This window comes from Ahaetulla prasina, chromosome 7, assembly GCF_028640845.1.
Source record: "Ahaetulla prasina isolate Xishuangbanna chromosome 7, ASM2864084v1, whole genome shotgun sequence".
Lineage (NCBI taxonomy): Eukaryota > Metazoa > Chordata > Lepidosauria > Squamata > Colubridae > Ahaetulla > Ahaetulla prasina.
In genome coordinates this window covers 80,849,978-80,874,921 of record NC_080545.1, presented here as the reverse complement: position 1 = coordinate 80,874,921, position 24,944 = coordinate 80,849,978, and the positions used below count along the sequence as shown (strand labels likewise).

General features: G+C 42.1%; 1 protein-coding gene across 1 annotated transcript in view; it reads right to left on the bottom strand.

Moving 5' to 3' along the window:
- The window catches only part of PKP2 (plakophilin 2), a 75,379-nt gene extending 56,920 nt beyond the window's left edge, over positions 1–18,459 (bottom strand). Inside the window, exon 1 of the mRNA XM_058191045.1 lies at positions 18,100–18,459. Coding sequence (XP_058047028.1) covers positions 18,100–18,301 — 202 coding nt within the window. The 5' untranslated portion in view covers positions 18,302–18,459. The remainder of the gene's footprint in view (positions 1–18,099) is intronic.
- Positions 18,460–24,944: the final 6,485 nt, after the last annotated feature.

Below are 24,944 nucleotides of genomic sequence, written 5' to 3'. Positions count from 1 at the left end.
TACAATTATTTTAGGTTTGCTGCTCCTTATTTTAGCTGCTCTTGATTTTTGAATTGCCTTATGCCACCTGAGAAACTGGCAAAAATGTTTAAAGATAAATCAGCTAAATGTTGGAAATGTCATCAGTTACCAGGATCTTATTATCATATGAGGTGGACATGCCTGGAAGCCAAAAACTATTGGGAGAAAATAAAGAGTTGGTTAGAAGAAACGACCCAACAACATATTGATTCAAAACCGGAGTGGTTTTTATTGGGGATCCTACCAGAGAAAATCAGTAAAGAAAATATTTATTTGATTATACATGTATTTACAGCAGCAAGAATTGTTTTGCGCAAAATTGGAAAGCAGAGAAAATACCACTGGAAGGAGAAAGTATTAGAAAAATTTTAGACTGTGCAGAAATAAGCAGATTAACTTTGATGGTTAAAGAAAGAGGATTCAGAATATTTTAAGATATGGGATAAATTTTATCATTGGTTAGAAGAAAGATATAGATGAGCAATGGAGAATTATGTGAGAAAATGATAATAATGTATCTGGGGAAAAATGGTAATAGCTTAAATTGGAGTGAAAAAAGAAGAAACAACAAAAGATGGAGCCAGGAAGAAAACACTGAGACGTCACACGGAAGGAATTACTGATGTTTTAAATGTATGTTTGTCTATAAAATAAAAAAACTTTAAAAAAAAATTTTTTTTTTGAATTGCCTATTGAGAACTTGAATTCAAACACGGCAAAAGCTAAATTTTATTTAATTGGTTTTTTAAAATTACAGATGGTAGCCAGTAGCTAACCAGATCACCACTCTTGCCATATACCAATCCAGAAAAGGTGAAATAAAGCTACATTCTACCATGTATTCTTTGCAGTTATTTCATTTGTGAAAGCCTTGTCAAAAGAATTCCTCCCTTTCTCATCAATAGAGAATTGATTTGGATATCAAGATGGGTGGCATATAAACTTGATAGACAGGCGGGCAGGCAGGCAGGCATTCTATGTTTGTAGATGCCACAGCGATTCTACATCCCAAGTTGGTTTGAGTATATATGTCAGGATTTTTGCCTCTTACTTGTAGGGAAAATGCCTTTCTTGTCTATCACGGCAAAATTTTTTTAAAAAAAACCACCTAATCTTTACTATCATGCATCATCAGTCTTGGGAAACTGATTACATCAGCATTATCAGGTTAAATCCTTCATGGGTTAAGTTTCTTCTTTCCCTTAACATCCTGGAAGGGTAAAGTTTGAATTGAAGGCGGGGGAAATACTATTTTTGCAAATGCTATTTTGCATGTTGCAGTGCTAACAAGCATGACAGTTATTAAGATCTACAGGGCTAAGGTCATGTATTAAATGATCAATGGTGCCTACGTTTGTAAATACTGTACTGAAGTCAGCTCTGTTAGATATACCCCATTGTATATCCAGCTATTAAACTAGACTTCTGCCTAATCTCCTTTGAGGATTGCGTACATCTTGGCCCTTAAAATATTGGCGTAAGCTCATCTATTTTGAAGGTCCTCTGGCACCCCAACTCTCTGAGATCTTCTTGGTTAAATATGGATTTAAAATTCTGTTACCCTTCTGCTAAATGTTTGAGCTCAATCTCAGGGAGTCTGAATGGCCATGAAACAATGGTATTTGAATTCAGACCAGTAGAAAGTTCATAGCTTTCCCACTCCTAAGATAAATAACGCCATCAGTTAGAATTCTGCAGCATGGTTAAACAGGACATAAACCATCCCTAAATAAGATGCATCATTATCTTTAAACTAAAAAAAAAACACCCTGTTCCCATAAGAATGCATCTGCCCGCTCTTATGGTGCAGACTGTCTGTCTGTTGTATCAATAAACTTTTGCTTATTCTATACTGACTCCAGCTATTGATCCTCCATTACTTTCCCATGCTCTGGAATCTTTCAATTACAACCAGAGCAAGCATTCCTTAATCTCCCTCCCCAGTCTCCCCTGAGACCACCAGCAAACTGCGTAGATTAGAAGAAACATATGGCAGATAAAACTGTAGGACAGAATTGTGGATTAATGGAACTCTTTACCCATACCTGGAAAGTTAAGCATTTCTGCCGAAAATGTGAGAGGCAGGAACCCTGTTTTGTCTTGCATTCCTGAAAGATCAAATTATTTGAGCTGTCCTATTTCTCTGGTTACAATCGGATTTCTGTTCTAATTTATTTTTTAATCATTCTCTTAGGCTCGGAGTCTTATCCTAAGGTCTCCAGCATACCAAATTCAGTTGATTAAACTGGAATACTTGTATTTGCTTGAGTTGTGAAATTCTTAAAGGCAGATAGCAATATGCCCAAAATATATAGCAGAAGTGAAATAAATTACTTGATTAAAAGGTTTGGACAAGATTAAGTACTATGGTGATGTGATTTCCCTCACTAGATGTTTTAGTTTTAATTTAAAACTAAAGAACTAAACTAAAGAAAAGTTGAAGGTCGTAGCACAAGAGCAGAATTGTTTTACATACATACATACATACATACATACATACATACATACATACATACATATATATATATATATATATATATAATATATATATATATATAATATATATATTACACTTCTGATATATATAATATAAATTGCTGTATATTTTGCCTCTAATGGTTAATGCTGGTAACAGGCCAATCACCTCAGATTATAAAACACATTTTAAGTGTTCACAGAAGCTACAAACTGTCAGCTGGAAAACAAAAACAGGAAATTTGGAGGAGAACTGATGTAGGTTCTACTAGTATGAAAATAATATCTACATTTAGAAATCAGTTAACAACATTTTGGTGCTAACAAACAGTCCAAGGCAATACTTTACAGATTAAAGTAGAAACGTTTCCCAGTGGCTGGTTGTGAATTCTGGATTCAAACAGCATAGCAAGATAATTTGACCTTAGCTTAGATGGTTGTACCTTGGCTTCACAAATCGAAGTGACCACTAAATGACAATAAGGAAATATATTTGCTATGTAGTAGCCATTTGGCATTCTGCAGTTTGGATATGGACCTTTCTTGAACTCAAATCAAGGATGGATAAGTTTTTCAGGTAGTGGTCATCCAACCCTATTGGGCATGGGGAATGGTGTGTGTGTGTGTGAGTGAGTGAGTGAGTGAGTGAGTGAGTGAGAGAGAGAGAGAGAGAGAGAGAGAGAGAAGGGAGGGAGGGAGGGAGGGAGGGAGGGAGAGAATAATTGAAAGTGGTTGAAATCTAGTGAGCTCTGCAAGAACCTAGAAGAAATCTAGAAGATTTAGCTCTTTCATGAGGGTTCTTTTATTTTCACTTTTGCGTTTTAAAAAGTTTTAATTTGGGTGGCAAGATGCCCACGGCATTGTGTCCTGATTTACCACCTAAATCCATGCTGTCTTGCCATTTAGTTCCAGGCACAACAATATTTGCCTCTGGTAAAGTCTCCAGTGATGTGTTGTTGTTTTGTCTTTCTGTATCTTAATGTCATACAAAGGTTTGCAAGAACTTCTGCACATAAACAGTATTTAAACTTTCAAGGAGTGCCTGAGATACAACTGCACCCTTCCTTCCAGTACATCCCATTGCAGTGAAGATTATGTTGCTGATCCTACGCAAGTGGACATCCGCTGCTTGCAAAATGCCCAAATTTCTTTTCACAAGTGTTATACGACCTCCCGATCTGGTTACCCCTAATTAATGAAGGTGGTCTGTGATGAGACTGAGTAAATCTGCAACAACAAAGAAAATATTCCATGTTGTTGGGGCAACTACTTAAAGGACCCATTAATTATTCTTAAAATAATTTGAATCTCTTTGCCAGAGCACAAACCATATGATTTGGGTGAGAGGCAATACAGTGAATCTCAATGGAAACTCCCTTATGAAAATAAAGCTAAAGGGAGCTGCATATTAATTACTCAAATAAGTCTTCATAGGAAATACTAAAAACAAAACAACCAAGATGCTTTATCCGCATTGTTTCAAGGTTCAGCCGTCAAGAGACTCTTGCCACAGTGGTCTCATTCATCTTTCAATCCATATTCTTCCTTCTCTGCATAAAACCACCCTGATCTAATTTAAACATACGTAGATGTGTTTGCCTACAAATACACCAAGGCTTTGCCTGTCCTGATACAGTTTAGCCACTCCAGTTTAGCAATTCATTTACAAATTAGTAGATAGCTTCTCAAGGGCTTACATCTGATCTAATCATTGGGTTACCCCAAACTCATCTGGGTTCATACCATTTAGCATCTGGTAAGTGTGGGCTTGGATGACTTCCTTTGCATAAAACTTGGATAATTTTTATATAGTATCAATAGTAGTACCAATACTATCATAGTACCATAGTACCAATAGTATCTCCTGAATACTTTTGGCAGATTGAAGCACTGTAATTTGATATAGCAAACTCTCTCACACACATACAGATATTAGTATAGCAACTTAGAAATCAAACTTTTTTGGGGGGGCGGGGGCGAAGACTATCTACCTCATCAGATGAAGTTGCTTCCATTCCTGGAGACCTTGTGTCACCATAAATCGGTTAGCCTTTAAGGTGCCAGAAAGCCTTCTTTTATTTATTTTCCTCTCACTCAGAGGAAAAGCAATTATTTAGAACAAAGGCTAAAGGAGAGATTAGATTTCAAAGTAAAAAGGAAGGGATCTTATCAGTTTAAAGCTGGATGCCTTGTCTTCAGAGTCAGAAAACCAGCAGTCTATCATTAGGATCCTCACAAAATGGTTAGCTTATAATATTCCGCCAACAAGAAGCAGCTCATGGTGAAATCAAGTACTCTTAAAAAGGATTTGATGTTGGGATTTTGCATTAAGTTCCAATTTCAGGACCTCAACTTTGTCCTGGTTTCAAGCTTTGCTCATTAAACTCCCAACAAAACCAGATCCATTATTTTCCAGCTGTTTGAAGGTCTTCAATAATATTCTTTCCTTGCTATCCTTTCATTCATCCTTCTTAGACCACGTATTTGAGATCAAGAAATTAAATCCATTGACCATAAACAACGAAACATATTTTTAAACTATGTAAGGCCATTTTACCACACTTGTTTACTGTAGACGGATTTGTTAGCAAAAGATATTATTTATTAATAATTGAAGCCTGGTTGAACTATAAACATTCCAGCGTTCCAGGAAAAGTAAGGCAACATCTTATATATCACCTGGAGCTTATTTAACATAGTAAAATATATTTAAAACACTCCCTTTAAAAAATTAAATTTCGACAGAGAGATATTGGACGAGAAACAAAAATCTGTACCACGGAAAACAGAGCAACATCCCAAAATAATTGATGTAATTACTTTTTTAGTTGCATAATCCCCATAGAATTATATGCCCTATTTGCTCAAGTAAATTTGAAATTAATTGTTCATACATAACAGAAACCTTTTGTTCTGTATATAGAAAATGAACAATGTCAGACATGTAATCCAGTGTCACATTTTTAGAATTGAAGAACTCTGCGGGAAAAGAACTGAAGAATGGTGCAGAATTTTTTTGTGTGTGTATGAAAATTCACTGCTATATAAAGAAATCCCTGAAACAGACTCCTACGTACAAATGATCACTTTTGAGGATTGCAGGTCTTACGTTGCGATCAAACGTCTTTTAACTTCAAACGGGTGCATGTGCAATAAAGCACACTTTAATGTATAATTATGCAGTTCCTGTATTAAGAAACTTCAATCGTTACATAGTTCTTTAAACATTTACTCTAGCATTTAGAGGAATTACTGCATGGATATTAAAGTCTCCAGAAAGCAGTCTCTCAACAATGCAAAACGATCTGAAATCAAAAGGTAGAAAAAGGAAAAAAAAATAGAAAAAATCCCAAAAGCTTTACAAAAATTATCTACCATTGACCTCACCCCATTCCTAAGAGGTCTGTAAGGGGCGTGCATAAGAGCACAAACGTGCCTACTGTTCCAGTCCTATTATTCCCTTTCATTATATCTGATTAATATAGTTATTACATACTTATGCTCATATATATGCTTATATATTATATAGTTGTTACATGTCAATGCTTATATATACTGTTGTGACAAAATAAATAAAATAAAAATAAATAAAAAAGCGACAGGGAAACTAAAAGCTGTTGCCACTAAACGTAAATTGCAAATGTTTCACAGAAAATTAAACTGTTCTTAGGATTTCTCAGTTACAGGTATATTCTAATAAGAGATTTATACTACATCTTTCTACCAGGTTTATTTCCGCCTATGGGCCCAATGCCAATTTTCAATCAAGCCCATTGGCCAGCCTCTGATAAGGTCATGTTTTTCAATGATCTTTGCTCTGCAAACAATGGAGAATTATTCACAAAGTTACATCAATGCACAATAATCTTAATAAATGTACTTCTGTTCCCTTGATTGCATTGATTGATAATTATACCCTCAGGATGGCACCAAACAGGCAACTTATTTTTCTTTTCTACAGCTAGCTCTCAACTTATGACTACAGATAGTCCTCAACTTGTGGCCACAGTTGAGCCCAAAATTTACATTGCTGAGTGAGAAATCGGTTATGTGAGTTTTGCCCCATTTTACAACTTTTCTTCTCATGTTTGTTAAGTGAATCACTGCAGACGTTAAGTGAATCTGGCTTCCCCATTGACTTTGCTTGTCATAAAGTCACAAAAGTTGATCACATGACCCCGGGACACTGCAACCGTCATAAATATGAACCAGTTGTCAAGCATCCGAATGTTAAGTCGCATGACCATAGGGATGCTGCAAAGGTCATTAATAGAATAGAATAGAATAGAATTTTATTGGCCAAGTGTGATTGGACACACAAGGAATTTGTCTTGGTGCATATACTCTCAGTGTACATAAAAGAAAAGATACCTTCATCAAGGTACAACATTTACAACACAATTGATTCACACATAAGTGTGAATAGTGGTCATAAGTCACTTTTTTTTAGTGCCGTTATAACTTTGAACAGTCACTGAACAAACTGTTTTAAGTCGAGGAGTACCTGTATAATTAGCCGTTCAAAGAAAGGGATTTATGACTTAGTTCTTGTACTTATGACCATTGCATTGGTGCTTATGACCATCACAGCATCCCCACAGTCATATGATTAAAATTTGGGTGCTTGGAAACCGGGTATGTACTTAGGGCAACTGCAGCATCCTAAGGGTCACATGATCACCAAATTGCAGAATTGGATGCGACTATTTTAACAATCACACTGCTTGGTGACTGAAGTTCTGGTCCCACTTGTGGTCTTAATCTATTGACTATCTGTATCAAGGTTTGTAGGCAAGAAGAATCACAAAGAATGCCAATATTGAAACGTCTCAGTGTTTTCTAGAGCAGGGGCACCAAACTCGATTTCATGGAGGGCCGCATCAGGGTTGTGTTTGACCTCGGGGGGGGGGGGAAGGGCTGGGGTGGGTGTGGCCAGTTTGATGTCACCCATGTCAGGGACACCTGTGGTGGCCTGAGCGTTCTGCCAGCGAAAACAGGCTCCTGAGCTCCGTTTTCGGCTGCAAATGCCTCCTGCAACCTTCTGTCAGCAAAAGCAGAGCTTGAGAAGGCCGCACACAGTCCTCCCAAGCTCCGTTTTCAGCTGCGATGGCCTCCTGCAACCCTCTTCCAGCAAAAACAAAGTTCAGCTGCATGCGGCCCTCCCAAGTTCCATTTTCGCTGGCAGAGGCCAGTCCTTCAGTGTTTCCAGGGTGGCCTCGTGGGCCAGATCTAATTATTCCATGTTTCCCGGGCTTTGAGTTTGACACCCCTGTTCTAGGCAGTATAGAACTTTGATGATAAAGCTTTTACCCTTAATCTTACAGAATTGGATCTCTCTCTCTACAGATTCACCCAAACTTATCATCACTTAATTAATTCAAGTAACCGTGTATTTGATTTCCTACCTCTTTGGCTAAATTAAAAAAAAACAACTTAGTAGAAATCTTTGCCGATGCAGATAAAACTTTTGCGTTCATGTCTGTAACCCCAGTTAATATAGTATATTCTTGAGTCACTGTAACATTAAGCCTTACACTTCTGTAGTTACTTCCAGGATCTATTGACATTTATTATTAATATTTATAGTTCTAGCCTTCAGGCAGCCACCTGTTCCTTTAAGAAATCCACTGGTGGATAGGCCCTGTGCTTCTTAAACACTCACACTTTCAAATATATCCACTGGGAAAGGAGCCAATAGATAATCCTTTTGCTTAAAGAACTTCCACTTACTGATTGTGAAATGCACAATTCAAAAGCATAGTATTAAATAAAAGGTAAATACAGGACAGACTACTGTAAAAGCTCAGGAGAAAGTTGATAAAAGCTCAGTTGTTGTGCATTTCTTTTTCTTTTTTTAAATGCTTTTGTGAACCAAATGCTGGCTGAAATTCTTAAGGCAGTAGACCTACTGTCAGTGAAGAAAGAAGTTAAACTTCTTCTATTAATGCAATTGTAAAAAAAAGACTTTCCCCTACAGTATTTGATTGCTGGTGAGGACAAATTAAGAGCCTTTAAGAAATCATAGTATGTATTTTTACAGTGGATTGAGTATCATACATTAGATCCATTCACGGTGATGTACATGGCTTTGAATTAACTATAACATATCATTCAAATCCTAATATTGGATCAACTACTCTCTAAAAACTAGCTACTGAAATCTCAGATTTTTAAAAAAACATTTAGTAGCTCAATTTTCCTCTGAGAACTTCTGATCATAATCTTGAATCCTACTTTGTTCTATCTTTAGAACAAACACTACTATATAATGTAAGTTAACCTAAGAGATAACTTGGATCAGGCATTGTCCTAGGTCATGTTGTCTTTAACCCTATTTCATTAAATAAATCACCCATTAGAAGAATTCCAACAATATCCTGAATCTGAATGGTTCAATATGCTAAGTGATAATTGTCCTGTGATTGGATATTTAGACTAAGACTAATCTGACATTCAAATGACATACAAGCTAACAATAAGAACCAAGAAGGAAGTCAGTGAAGAACCATAACAATTCAAGTCCAGTTTGCAAAATAGTAAAAGCAGAGAGCCACTTTCTTTGCAATATTGCAAAAAGAAGGGAATTCTTCCTACAATCTGGAATAATCTATATCAATCATTCAATCTGTTAAGTTCGGGAAGTAACGAGGCTGGAGACCAGGGTAGTGACAACAGCTCTTTAATATAGGGTGAACCCAGCAACAGGCTGGGCGAAAACCCTCTCCTTTTATACAGTTCTGTTGGAGGTTTTGACCAATCAGCAACGTGCTGATTTCCCGCTCAAATATTTAAAGGTACAGCATTAATACATAACACTCCTCCCCTCCCAGAAAACACTTTGCCTCTATTTACATAATTATTTACATGTTATTTTTCGACGTAGTCACGCAAATAACCTGGGCGTCTCCTAGTCCTTTCTGACCTGCGCGGTTCAGTTCTGGGTGGTGTTTTGAGCTGGTCGGAGGGGCTATTTTCTCCTCCCAGCACTTTCTCTGAGCCAACGGGCTCCGGATTATTGGCCGACTCTTTTTCTTGGCCATCGGGCCTTGGATTACTTTTTTCAATTTCCCTGCCGCTTCCCTCGGGAACCTGATGGCGTCGCTGGAACTCTGGGATCTCAGCTAAGTCTTGCGCCTCCCCCGGGTCATTGTTGGCTGTGGAATCAAATTGGTATTGATCATGATATGTTTCATTTGGTTCAGTTCGGTCGGTTATTCGTTTCCTTAACTGATCTATGTGGCGCCTCCACACTCTGTTGTCGGGTAACTCTACCACGTATGATTTTGGGCCAGTTACTTTAATTATTTGTCCTGTGAGCCAACTAGGGCCGTCCCCATAGTTTCGGGCCCACACCGGTCGCCTATGCTCATTTCCTTGTCTTTTCTAGTTTTCCTTGTAACCCTCTGGTGTGTAATGGGGATTCAAGCGGTCAAGTGGGCACGGAGTTTCCGTCCCATTAGCAATTCGGCTGGGCTTTTCCGGTGGCGTGCTTGGGGTTCTGTGCTGGATGGCTAGGAAAAAGTCTATTTTGTTTGCCAGTCACCTGGCTTGAGCCTGGACAATGCCTCCTTAGCGCTCCGGACGGAACGCTCTGCAACCATTCGACGCAGGGTGGAAGGGCGCAGAGAGGGCATGTCGGATGCCTTCCTCTGCCAGGTATTCTTCAAACTGGGCTGCCGTGAATTGAGGCCCATTGTCGGACACCAGAGTGTCCGGCAACCCGTGAGTTGCGAATAGGTGGCGCAGGGTTGCGATTACTGCTTCGGCCGTAGTGGATTTCATGAGTATGACCTCCAACCATTTAGAAAATGCATCCACAACAATTAGGAATGTTTGGCGTGAAAGGGGCCCGCAAAATCAATGTGGATTCTTGACCAGGGCCCTTGGGGCTTTTCCCATTCTCTGACTGGGGCCGTTGGGGGTAGAGGTCTGGATTCTTGGCAAGCCTGACATTTCCCTACCCTCTCAGCAATCTCTGCGTCCATGAGTGGCCACCATACATAGCTTCTGGCTAACCCCTTCATCCTTACGATCCCTGGGTGACCCTCGTGGAGGAGGTCCAATACCTTTCCCCTTAACTTTTCAGGAATTATTACACGATCACCCCATAACAGGCACCCCTTGAGCCGAGAGCTCATCTCGTTTTTAACAAATTCTTTGAACCGTCACCGCAGCGGGCCACCCTCTCTGTACCCAACCGAGTACAGTCCTTAACACAATGTCGGTATGATGCCGAGCCACTTCCTTAGATGTGACTGGGCCAGAGTCAAGAGTCAATAAGTAGGATGGGTGTCCCGGAGTGGGGTCTTGATCGCCCCTGGTAGTGGGCATCGGCTTAACGCGCCTGCATGCCCCACTTCTTTTCCTGGTCGATGCTGCAGCTTGTACGAATAAGCGGCTAAGAATATAGTCCATCGGGTCAAGCGTGGCGAAAGTGCCACAGGCGTTGGTGATCGCCAGCCAGTATCCTAGTAGCGGTCTGTGGTCAGTCACGATTTCAAAATTCCGCCCAAAGACATACTCGTGGAATTTTTTGACCCCTGACACAATGGCTAGTGCTTCTTTGTCTAATTGGCTGTAGTTCCTCTCTGGGGAGGACATCGTTCTAGAGTAGAACGCTATAGGGGCTTCTGTGCCGTTTGGAAGTCTATGGCTGAGTACAGCCCCCACCCCATAAGGGGCATCGCAAACCAACACTAGGGGTAATGAGTCGTGATATTGGATGAGTAGGCTATCACTTGAGAGCAGGTTCTTTACTGCTTCAAAAGCCCTATTTTCTGACTTTCCCCAAGACCAAACAGTATTTTTTCCTAGGAGCCTATGCAGCGGTTCCATAGCAGTTGCTTTGTTCTTTAAAAGACCGCGTAAAATTAACCAATCCTAGGAATGCCTGCAGCTCTGCTTTGTTTTTGGGCGCTGGAGCCTTCTAATTGCCTTAACCTTGCTCTCAGTAGGGTGAATTCCTTTCTTGTCTATCCGGTAGCCCAAGAAATCGACGGATTCGACCCCTATCTGGCATTTGTTTGTCTTGACTTTTAACCCGGCTGTCCGGAAAATGCTCAAGACCTTCCGTAACCGCTCCCCCAATTCCTCCATGTTTTCCCCTGAAATTAGGACATCATCGAAGTAGGGAACTACCCCTGGGAGCCCCTGCAGTAGTCGTTCCATCAGGTTTTGGAACAGCCCTGGTGCCACACTGACCCCAAATTGCAATCGGGTGCACTTGAAGGCCCCCCTGTGCGTCACAATCGTTTGGGCTTCGGCTGTGCGGGCGTCTACTGGCAGTTGTTGGTAGGCTTGGGCCAAGTCTAACTTTGCAAAGACTTGCCCTTGCCCCAAAGAGTGCAATAAGTGTTGCACCACGGGAACCGGGTAAGCGCTTTTCTGTAAGGCTTTGTTAGCGTCGCCTTGTAGTCAGCGCAAATTCTAATTGACCCGTCCGGTTTTATGGGGTGACGATTGGCGTCTCCCACCTTGCGTGATCGACTGGCACCAAGATCCCTTGATTAATGAGCTTATCCAGCTCCTTATCAATTTTGGTTTTAGGGCAAAGGACTCTCCTCGCCTTAAGCCTAATGGGGCTACCTGGGGTCTAAGTTGAAGGAAATAGGGGTCCCTTGTACTTGCCCAGGCAGTCCTTGAAGACATCTTGAACTCGTTAAAGAGAATGTCTTTCAGGTTACAGTCACTTGTAGATGCCAGTCACTCCCATGCCCAGGGCACGAAACCAGTCTAGTCCCAACAGACTGGGCAGAGTTCCTTCGACGATCGTGATGGGCAGGGTCTTTTATGTGGACCATACTCGACTCGGACGGAGGTGGTCCCTCGAACAGGGATGCGATTCCCCTGGTAGTCGTGCACTCGTAGCCGTTGTGCTTGCAGGTGGCGCTTCGCGACGGACGGCAGCGACTTCGCCAAAGTGTCCCAGGACATAATGGTGATCGCTGATCCCGTGTCTACTTCAAGCCTGCACCGTACTCCCTCTATCTTGGGCTTTGTGAAAATCTTCTTTTCCACTTTGGTTGAGGCGCGGCCTATAATGACAGTCGTTTGGTTAGACTTCGCGCCTTTCTTGTTTGAACCAATCGCGGGCCGCCTTTCCGGTTCCGCGTTTTGATTGGCCGATTTGGATTTTCGGCGGAAGGTTGGGCGCTCTGCAGACCTGAGCTAAGTGCCCTTTCTTCCCACACCGCCGGCATGTTGCGTCTTTAAACCTGCAGCGTTGGCGCTGATGCTGCCCTCCGCAGCTTCCGCTTTTCATCACGGTCCTCAATGTCGCGTTTCTCGGTCCGGCAGACCCCTTCCTCATCCTCGCCCTCACCTTCGGATTCGGACTGAATCTCCTCCTGGTGTACTGGCGTTGGCTTTGCGCTCGCCTTGGATTGAAGAGGCTTTTGCAGGGTCTCTGCTGCTTTAGTAGACATTTCGTGTGCTCTGGCTTCGTCCAGAGCGTTGGCTAGTGTCAGGTTGCTCTTGGCTAGCAGCCGTCGCCGTAGGCGGATGTCCTTGACCCCTCGGATGAGTTGCTCGAGTAGCACCTCGTCTAGGTCTCGGTATCCGCAGTCCTTGGACGCTCTTCTTAAAGCGGCCATGTAGTCACCGATGGACTCGCCCTCCATCTGTCTACGTTCTCCGAATTCAAACCGCTGCACGTATTTGGACGGCGTCGGTGCGAAATGGTTCTTCAGCAAAGTCTGCAGAGTCGGCCACGATACCGATTGTATCGGCGTTGGCTCTGCCAGGGCTTCCGCAATCTCGATTACCTCCGGCCCGCAATGGCTTAAGAAGTAAGCCCGTTTGCGGTTATCAGGGATCCCCTGTAGTTCGTTGGCTTCTAGAAAGCTTTGAAGCGGGTCATATCGTTCCCATTTCTCCTTGCCGGGTTATGCAGTGCGGGTGGCGTGTTTGCCATTTCCGCGTTTCTGCCCTGAGTTTGCTGGGTTCGGAACTATCGTGCTTCAGCTCGGTTCTGGTTCTCCTTAGCCTCGAGATCCCACCTTCGTCGCCAATGTTAAGTTCGGGAAGTAACGAGGCTGGAGACCAGGGTAGTGACAACAGCTCTTTAATATAGGGTGAACCCAGCAACAGGCTGGGCGAAAACCCTCTCCTTTTATACAGTTCTGTTGGAGGTTTTGACCAATCAGCAACGTGCTGATTTCCCGCTCAAATATTTAAAGGTACAGCATTAATACATAACACAATCAATCTTGCTTTGTTTTGGTCAGTGACTATATCATGCACACATACAAAATGGCATACAGTTGCATAAAACCCACAAACCTAAAGTCGCAAAACTAATTTATCTCAACTTCACAATTAAAAGCAATTAGGGAACCTGTCTTATTCCACTCAGGAGATAGTGAGTTTTGTCATCTAAGTCTATAGGCTACAACACACATTTTGGCTACCTTTTTATCCATCTCTGGACTGGAACAAGCAAGGAAACATGAATTGTGATGTTTCATAGAAACCTTAAGTTGGGAGACTGATAAAGCCATAGCCTATTTATCAGAGGGCAACTATGATCCCTATTCAACCTGTAGTCTTCAATTCCCAGAATTCCTGAGCCAGCAACCCAGGAATTCTAGACAAAGTCCACAGGTCATAAAGGGGCCATAGCTATCCACCACTGCTATATACTATGCAGAACTTTTACAATTACCTGTGTTGTAAAGAGATAAAACACGAGGAGAAAGAGAGGTAGGTTAATTTATGGTTGGCACCTTCAGGCCAAGAAGTGTATCTAAGATATACTTGGATTGATTGGAGAATTATCTAGTGAAAGACATTTGTCATATGCTTGTCACCCTGGGGGAACATTCAGTCTCTACGTTTAGAGAAACAGCTAATAGAGACAAGCTTCCATTCTTGAATGAAAGAGCCAGAATTTCAAAGAGTTTGGGGAAAAAAAAGTCTTCAAACATTTCAGTAAGAAGGAGTGATAAATATATTCGTTACTCTATTGTTGACAAATCATGCTTCATGCAATTCTATACCATACATTGTTTTTAGTGGGTTATGAAAATAGCAACCTCCGATTTCTTCACTGAAGCATTCATGCTAAATACATACCAAGTATCAAAAATAATATTTGCCAAGGGATAATATGGACGCTGAAACAGATCCAAATGAACTTACCCTCAAAAGGCCTGCTTCAAACACATATCACTTGACTTCCAAATACTAAAACGTCAAGGCAGTTTGGAAGAATCTGATGACTTAGTTGATTAGCAGGGTCTCTTTTTGAATAGTTGGTTGGGTAATGTGGGGGAAAATCAAAGAAACTAGAATTTTTCTTTTGCACATGAGATACATACACAGCCAGGGAAAAGAGTAACAGGAAAGGGTCAACAAGGGACACCGAAGTGTCAAGATGGTGCTCACAACTGCAGAAGTGAAGGCTCACCAGAGGATGCCCCTGGGAGAAAGCACACAAGTCACCCCAAATTTGTGTGGTGATAAAAGCCACTTTATTGAGTGGTGTTAATATGGTTCCGCTGTTCTAGTCTTTTTCAACTTAATATCAAAGAACTACCAGCATTCCCAGGGCTCCCTGACTAGATCTTTGAAATATAAAAAGGTAAAGGTTCCCCTCGCACATATGTGCTAGTCGTTCCTGACTCTAGGGGGCGGTGTTCATTTCCGTTTCAAAGCCAAAGAGCCAGCGCTGTCCGAAGACGTCTCTGTGGTCATGTGGCCAGCATGACTATATGCCAAAGGCACATGGAACACTGTTACCTTCCCACCAAAGGTGGTCCTTATTTTTCTATTTGCATTTTTTACACGCTTTCGAACTGCTAGGTTGGCAGAAGCTAGGACAAGTAACGGGAGTTCACCCCATTACATGGCACTAGGAATTCAAACCGCTGAACTGCCGACCTTTCAATCGACAAGCTCAGCATCTTAGCCACTGAGCCACCACATCCTTCTTTGAAATATCGATTTCTGTAATAAGACTTAAAATTTTTAATATATAGGTAGTCCTCAACTAACAACAGTTCATTAAGTGACCAAAGTTACAATGGGATTGAAAAAAGTGATTTATGACCCTTTTCACACTTATGACCACTGTAGAATCCTTGTGGTCATGTGATCAAAATCTAGATACTTGGCAACTGGTTCATATTTATGACGGTTGCAATGTCCTGTGGTCACATCATCACCTTCTGTGACCTGCTGACAACAGATTTCCTTAAAAACTGTGGCAAGAAGTCATAAAATGGGGCAAAACTCACTTAACAAATGTTTCATTTAACAACAGAAATGTTGGGCTCAATTGTGGTCATAAGTCGAGGACTACCCGTACAGGATTGGAAAAGTGAATGTTTTAACTATTGCGTAAAAGCCTTGGCTGAAAACATTTTATGTTAACTATGTAAAGCTTTTATAGGCCTAGTGATCACAACAGGTAAGTGATATTATGGGGATTTCATTCCAATAATAGTAAAGTAGTATTTATTTCTGATATTGTATTTATCATATAACATAATGTAATGTGTGACGAAACATTAAAAGTGAAATATTTTTAATACTGAGATTTTTTAATTTCAAGTATTATAAAGATGGGCACAGATTTTTTTCTCTTTTAAATATATATCAGAGAAAGCAGTAAAATTTGCAATGCGGTGTGGCTGCATGTATTCTACAACAGATTTTTATCAGTTGACCTTATGCAAGATGAAAGTCGGCTGTACTATAAATCTGAAAATGGTCCATCCTACTCTATCTAAAAATGTTATCTGCAATGACCTAAATAACCCATCTTAAACTGGGGTGGTTTGTATGGACATTGGCTCCATCCTCAATGTTAATAATGATGATTTATTAAATTTATATGCTTCCCAACTCCCAGTGACTCTGACAAGGTGACTTAGTAATATATATATATGAAATTGAAAGAGGAAAAGGAAGGAGGAACAGAGGGGAAGAAGCAGAACTTCATAGTTTGTATGTCAGGCCTGGAAACCATACTAGACTTTAGGGTCCCAGTCGCTGCCACATTTTTCCCCTGAGGGGAGGAAGGGGGGTTGAGGGGTATGGTAACATTCTTCAAGCGGTCAAGGTCCAGTTTTTCTGGAACCTTGACATTGTACTGTTTGTACTGTTAATAGAGATACAAATGGAGAATAATGACCTCTAGTGAGACCCAGGTTCAAATTTCTCCACTCAGCCAAGAAACTCATTGGCTAACTTGGATCAGACACTCTCTCCCAGCCTGTCCTATCTCACAGGCTTGTGAGAGAAGGGAGAACAATGGGAAGAAGATAGTCACTTAGGCGGGGGTGGGGGGGGAGAGGGGGAGGAGAGACAGACGCATGTTAAGCCTGGAGGACTTCAATTTTGCTAGCTGGGGAATCTGGGAGTTGAAGTCCACCAGGCTTAAAGTTGCCAAGGTTGGAGATTCCTGATCTAGGCTATTTTAAACTTCTGAAAAGAAGGGAGGATAGAAATTATGGATTCATCTACCTGGAGAATTGGCTGCTTTATCCACAGCCTAGACCAGCATAATGTTCCCACAACATTATGAGACATACAGTATATCGCAAGAAAACAGCTTAGGTTCCCTACCAGTTGACTTACTATATATGTATGGTTTTGTTAACAGGACATTAGTAGCCTTATCCTCCATACACTTTCCTATCTCTGTCATTTTCTCCCCAGTTTTCTTAGCAAGTTTTTTTTTAGAAGCTGCCAAAAATACTGCAAGTTGTAGAAGTTTTAGAAGTCTAAAAACTTTTAGAAGTTTCTTTTTTTTAGAAGCTGCCTCAGAAGGAGACCATTGCCTCCTTCCTAGGACTGAGAGAGAGGGGGGGGGGTCACCCACCCAGCTTTGTGCCTAAACCAGGACTAGAACTCACAGTCTCCTAGATTATACCCTAACAGCTACAGCAAGCTGGTTTTCACATACCTTTCTCTAAGCCTATTTTAAAGCAATGGCAAGATTGCCAATGAACTGTAAGAGTTACCTGCTAAATTGCAGATTGTACAACATTATAAGTTCCCTGTAAACAAGAGATTGCATTACAGGTGCCTTTGCTTAGGTTTAAAAACATCTCTCTCCAGTCCAGTCCAAAGTTAAAAGTTAGAAATCAGATGAACAAGAGTTGGAAGGGACCTTATAGGTCATCTAGTCCAACCCCCCCCCTCAAGCAGGAGACCCTACACAATTTCTGACAAATGGCAGTCCAATCTTTTCTTGAAAGTCTCAAAGTTTCCGAAAGTTACTTTGTTTTCTGCAGGTGGTTAACTCAGGTACTCAACCCTGCCTAACACCAAGAAAACTCTGCAAACACTTTTGTTCCTACAAAACTTTCCCTTAAATTTAATCCGCTTTCTTTTCCTGGCCCTTTGTGGGGCAGTTTTACAAGGGTTCAACTTAAAAAGCAAAGAGGAGACTTTTTTTTAAAAAAATATTTTTTCCCCCTCTCACACTGCCCTTGAAATAGAGGAGGAAGCGGAGGCGTTATAAAAATTGGTTCTCGCACCTTAAGGTGGGCAAGGAAGGGAAAGGAAACTTTCAAGAAAACCTACTCCGAAAAAAGCTGGAGGGAGGCGAAAAAGGGCCCTGGGAAGTCGGCTTCCCTACCGACCGTAGCCACTCACCATTGACCAGTGAGCTCCTGCTCTTCCGGGCCAAGGTCTGTTGGATTTGCCTCTGGATGCGGAGCGACTTTTGCGCTTCGGCTCTCCCGCCCGACAGGTTCGACGGCAAGGCGAGCGTGGAACTGTCTTGCTCGTCCAGACCCTGCTGGCCCAAGACGGTGCGGATATAGCCGGAGTCGGAACCGGAGACGGGAACTGCCATGCTGGCTGGGCGAACTCGACGACTGGCGGGCAGTTGTCGGCCGCGCTCCGGCCGGGACGGACTGAGCTGGGCTAGGCTTGGGCAGGGCTGAGGGACCTGCCGAGGGGCTGAGCTAGTCTCCACCTTCTGGCGGATGAGCGCGGCTGCAACAGTCGAGCCCCTCCCTTCCACTCACCCCCGCGGGAATCTGCCGGCCGCACCCGCGGGGCAGCTCCGCCTCCTGTTTGGGCGCGCGTCACCTTCCATCCAGCTGGCCCTCCTGGTCGCCTCTGGCGCTCCGGGAACGGCTGTGAAATTCTCCTGCAATCTGGTGGCGGGGCAGGCGGTGGGAAGCCAATTGCAGAAGGCGGCCAGAAGATCGAGGCCGGTCGGGACTCGATTCTGCCCCCTTGCTCGGGAGTTAAGGGATAGTGGGCTCGTTGAGGATAATTAGAACTGCAGAAAAAAACAATGGCTAAACAACCTGCCTTCCATTGAGGACCTGTATACTGCACGAGTCAAAAAGAGGACTGTGAAAATATTTATTTATTTATTTATTCCACTTCCTCGGGAGTGCTTTTGTTTCTTCACCTGGTTGATTTCATCCTCTCCCTCCCATTTTAAATTTGGGGGGGAAGGGATGGGAAGACAGGCTTGCTTGCTTCCTTCTATGTATCTGATGAAGTGGGCAGCAGCTGTCCAAAACTAGCTATAGGGTTGAATTGTAAGGTCCTTGGTGCTCTCTGAGCTTGGTGGTTGTCTTGCAGACATTTCATTACAAAACTAGGTAACATCAGTGCACTGATGATGTTACCTAGTTTGGTAATGAAACGTCTGCAGTAAAACCTACAAGCTCAGAGAGCATCAAAGCTCTCCAAACAGCTAACCAAAAGTTTGGCCTTTTAATAAATTATGTTACTTGGGAAAGTTGCCATCACTTTTTTTAATGCTGCCATAAAGTCGCAGGCCCTCCTCTTATAATAACCTCTTTTCCAAAAGTTAGACCTTACCCTGGTGCTCCCACCTTTCTCTGTGAGCATGACAAAATGCCGCACACCCAGGTCTCTTATAATGGAGCTCTTTTCCAAACTCTTCTATAAATCAGCTGGCCCCACTTCTAGTGTAATGGGATCCCACTATTCACTTACTGTATAAACTCTCAGTCCCGAATCCACTGTAAACCTCGACCTTTGGCTGCTGACTCAATAGCCTTAACTCTTCAACTAAATTCAGGTTTATAAATAATCTGCTAAATTTGATATGAAAGAGCAATTGATAGATTTGTGCCAACCTCACTAAGTAAAATACCTTAGGAAAACTTTGGAGCAATTACCTATTAAAATGACCAGAGATTAACACCATGATTAAACTAGACCAACAGTCAAGGAGAAACAATACCCTAATCAAGAAATTACTGACTCAGATAAAAAAGCTAACAGTAAAGAACAGCCCAATCAAGGACCCACCAAGACCACTCTCACCAACACTGACAGAACAAGCGACTAATGTATAAAATGTGAGCAAACCCTATTTCCCTACCGGCATGGATGATGTTACCAAGTTTGGTAATAAAATGTCTGCAAGAACACCACTCTGCAAGCTCAGAGAATACCAAGGAACCCCAAAGTTCAACCCTGAGCTAAAATATTCCATTGGTACCTATTATAATGCTGCGCTGACATTGTAAGAAACAGTTGCCATCTTTTGAGTTAAAATGGTTTGAAGAGGATATCAATTTATTCCCTAGGCTCTACAATTTTTAATATGTTCATCTTTTCAAAATAACACCAATAAACTGTTCACCCTTGGATCTTGGATTTGTAATTTTTCTGGATTACAAATTAACATTTTCAGTAAGCTCTTATCTGCCGTCTTGTGATGCAATGCTGACACACTGTTTTTTGTCTGTGACTCAGGAAGTTTCAGGTGAATGCTAATCCATGTTTGGAAATTTTCCAAGCTGGTGTCAATCTCTTCCCTACCCAAAAAGGAATAAGTGTTGAATTACTCCTTTTTTTGGTAGCGTTCTACGGATACCCTTGCATACCTATGGTTGGTAAAAACTATTTTTTTTTGAGAGTTGCACATAGTGGCATTATGACTGAATGAACGAGGACTTGAATAAAGTAAGGATGGGATGGTCTTTAAGAGCAGAAAATGTGTTCTTTTTTTATTTCTGCAAATTTTACCTTTACGTTATCTCCTTTTGTGAATTTACACGATAGCTGGTTTTATTGCCCTTTTAGATATCGTACGTGTATTTGATTGGATTTTATAGTTCCCACCTTTTTTTCTGTAAATCTGTCAGGGAATCTTTGGTTCTTAAGTACAATTTTGAAAGGCCTGGAAACTAGGCTTCTCTTCATCATTCCTCACTATCCTGTCAGAGCTGAAGAAGCTTCTTGGATGAGAAATGAAACGTCTTCAAAGAAAAAAAAAACATAGTCCAGTTGCCCAAAGTACCTTTGGGACTATAGGGAGAGAGATTTATTTGCTTCCAATGTTCTTCATTATGTTTTATATATAAATATTATGAAGATCCCTCAAATTTGTAATGGCATCTCACTTAAGGAAAACAAATTGCTTTCCTGGAATTTCTTGCTGTTTGGTGTAAAGAAGAAAGAATGGTATTAGAGACACATTTCAGAACTGGGGTTGGGGTTGGTAAATACTATTCCATAAATAGAAAGGAGAAAGGGGAAGCCTGCTTTGCATTGCACTGAGCCATATTCCTGTCTGTTTGCACACCACATTATCAAAGCCAGTCTTGGTAATGACTCTGAATGAACTTTTCACTGACATCATGCAAACAAAGGAAAAGCCGTCTACCTGGATGAAGCCGTCTATCTAGACCTGTTCCAGTCCGGCTTCCGACCCGGGTACAGCACGGAGACAGCTTTGGTCGCATTGGTGGATGATCTCTGGAGGGCCAGGGACAGGGGTTATTCCTCTGCCCTGGTCCTATTAGACCTCTCAGCGGCTTTTGATACCATCGACCATGGTATCCTGCTGCGCCGGTTGGGGGGATTGGGAGTGGGAGGCACCGTGTATCGGTGGTTCTCCTCCTATCTCTCTGACCGGTCGCAGACGGTGTTGACAGGGGGGCAGAGGTCGACCGCGAGGGGCCTCACTTGTGGGGTGCCGCAGGGGTCGATTCTCTCGCCCCTTCTGTTCAACATCTATATGAAGCCGTTGGGTGAGATAATCAGTGGCTTTGGGGTGAGATACCAGCTGTACGCTGATGACACCCAGCTGTACTTCTCCACCCCAGGCCACCCCAATGAAGCTGTTGAAGTGCTGTCCCGGTGCGTGGAAGCCGTACGGGTCTGGATGGGGAGAAACAGGCTCAAGCTTAATCCCTCCAAGACGGAGTGGCTGTGGATGCCGGCACCCCGATTCAGTCAGCTGCAGCCGCGGCTGACTGTTGGAGGCGAGTTATTGGCCCCAAAGGATAGGGTGCGCAACTTAGGTGTCCTCCTGGATGAACGGCTGTCGTTTGAAGATCATTTGACGGCCGTCTCCAGGGGGGCCTTCCACCAGGTTTGCCTGGTTCGGCAGTTGCGCCCCTTCCTTGATCGGGATGCCTTGTGCACGGTCACTCATGCGCTCGTTACCTCTCGCTTGGATTATTGTAATGCTCTCTACATGGGGCTCCCCTTGAAGTGCATTCGGAGGCTTCAGTTAGTCCAGAATGCAGCTGCGCGGGTGATAGAGGGAGTTCCGCGTAGCTCCCATATAACACCCGCTCCTGCGCAGACTGCACTGGCTGCCTGTGGCCTTTCGAGTGCACTTTAAGGTGCTGGTTACGACCTTTAAAGCGCTCCATGGCTTAGGGCCTGGGTACTTACGGGACCGCCTGCTGTTACCACATGCCTCCCACCGACCCATACGCTCTCACAGAGAGGGACTTCTCAGGGTGCCGTCCGCCAAGCAATGTCGGCTGGCGGCCCCCAGGGGAAGGTCCTTCTCTGTGGGGGCTCCCACACTCTGGAACGAACTTCCCCCGGGTTTACGCCAAATACCTGACCTTCGGACATTCCGTCGCGAACTGAAGACGCATCTTTTTATTCGCGCGGGGCTGTCTTAAATTGAATTTTATCAATTTTTTTTTTAAAAAAAATTCTTATTAATTAATTTTAAATGGGGTTTTTAGCTTACTGTATATTTTAATTTTCAGGCCAATTTTAAAATAAGTTTTTTTAATTGCATTTTAAATTATATATTGCACTGTTTGTTTTATTTTGCCTGTACACCGCCCTGAGTCCTTCGGGAGAAGGGGGTATAGAAATCAAATAGATAAATAAATAAAATAAATAAATAAAAGCCAGCACTGCTGAATTTGGAAACCACCTAAAGGCAAAGGCTCAACTCCAAAGGGCAACTATACCTGAATGCTTATGAACAATTCTTGAGACTAGAGTATCTGAGTAATTACTGATGGCTATTAGAATTCTAATAATTCTTAAGTTACCAACTCAGTGGTTGTGGTTGGCCAATATAATACCATTTTTTTTGATACTACTTGCTTTTATTTTGTTAGCTAATGCGTTCCTGGAGTAGAATAACAATAGCAATAGAACTTATACATAACTTCACAGTGCTTTACAGCCCTCTCTAAGCAGATTACAGAGTCAGCATATTGCCCCCAATAATCTGGGTCCTCATTTTACCAACCTTGGAAGGATGGAAAGCTGAGTCAATCTTGAGCCTGGTGAGATTGCAGGCAACTGGCAGTCAGCAGAAGTAGCCTGCAGTACTGCACTCTAACCACTGCGCCACCACAGCTCCTTAGGTAGAAGAATACCTCCTATGTTTTTGTGATTTTATGAACGTACCAAATTTCTTTTTCCCCCCTTTCAACAGAAGAGAATATATAGAATGCAAAGACACAGAGATAAACCAGATCCAAAAGAGATAATAAAAAAAGCTAAGAAGTAAACAAAAAGGACACATCCTCTCCAGTAGTCAACATCCACATAAGCAGGGATTAACACCAGACAAAGAACCAGAAAACAATTAAGGAACCATTAAGGAGAAAAGCACATCCCAATTTAAAACTGGCAGGACACGCTACTGTATATAAACAGGGAGCAAACCCCACACTCAGTTGGGCTGATGATGTTACTTAGTTGGGTGGTGAAATGAATGCAAGCAAACAACCAAGCCCAGACAACACCAAGGATTTCACAATTTCTTTCTCTTTACTGAGCGGGCAGCTTTTAATAGCCAAGAACCATAGAATCTGAGGTTCAGGGTTGACTTTGCAAGGACCCCATAGATACTGTATATCTATTGGATATCAGTTTAGAATTTCTACAGCCTGTCCAGAACGGCCCAAGGTCACCGAGCCAACTTCTATTTCTAAAGTGGGAATAGAACTCATTCTAGCTTGACCAACTAGACTAAACTAGTACACAGATACACCGAGACACACCAGTACACACACACACACACACACACACACACACACACACACACACACACGTATGTTTAAAAGAATAGCAGCTTTAATAAGTTGACTTTGTAAAAATATACAAATAGAATGAGACTATTGTCTTATACACTGTAAGCCGCCCTGAGTCTTCGGAGAAGGGCGGGGTATAAATGTAAACAAAAAAATAAAAATAAAAAAATAAAAAAATAAAAATGTCAAGATAAAATTTGCCAAGGAGAGATTTTAAAAAATAATTTGGTAGTTCCTTGAATAAGCCACCAAAGAATAGGACAGTATGCAGTAGTGGTTTTCACTTATCTTCACTACTGGTTCGGAACTGTGAGTGCTCGTGTGTGCATGTTCACTTTGCTTGCGCGCGGTGCTTCTGAGCATGCATAGAACCTTCTGCGCATGTGCAGAGCGTCCGTGATGACGTCTGGGCAGGTGGGCGAAGCCTCCTGCTGCTGCCACTACCGATTCACACGAATCGGGGCGAACCATTAGAAACCCACCACTGACAGTATGTTTCTCCCTGCAGGCACTATTCCATGCAAACTCAAAGAAGATTTAGTCCTGTCTTTGCATTCAGCTGGAAAAAGCAGGTTGTTCATTCTCACTTTATCTGAAGTGAGGAACCTCGCTGATTTTTGCACCTAAGTTTTTAAAATCTGTTAGGTGGCAAACTTTCCCAGTTCCCAAGAACAAGTGAACAAATTCCTAGTTTGAAAGATACCTTGGATTGGCTGTGGATGCAGTCTATATATTTCTTTCTTTTATAGGCTCCTTCCAATAAATTTAATTTTACAATATGGTACTGGTTAATGTTTTGCTATTATTTTTTTGTTGCTTTGTTTGATCTGGCGTAGAGTGTAGTGAAGGAATAGGAAACCAAGCAGTTTTGCCTTCCACGCTGGAGGGGCTGTTGGAAACTGTAGACCAGCAACATCTGGAAATGCAGAGGTTCCTTACCCAGGTGGAATATCCAAGAGCCTGAATTGCAAAGCATGAAAAACCTGTTTTGAATCTCACCTCACCCTTGAGTTCTCTGAAAACCTTTAAGTAAGATTTATGCAGTTGCTGTCCCTTGATCTACTGGTATGTTGGAAAGTAAAAGTAACTTAATTTCTGGAGCTGCTATACAGATTCTAATTAAATTGGTGCCTTCCCTTTAAAGTGTTTAGAATTTTAAAAAGTTATTCAGATATTACTATATGAATTTGTTTTTGTTTG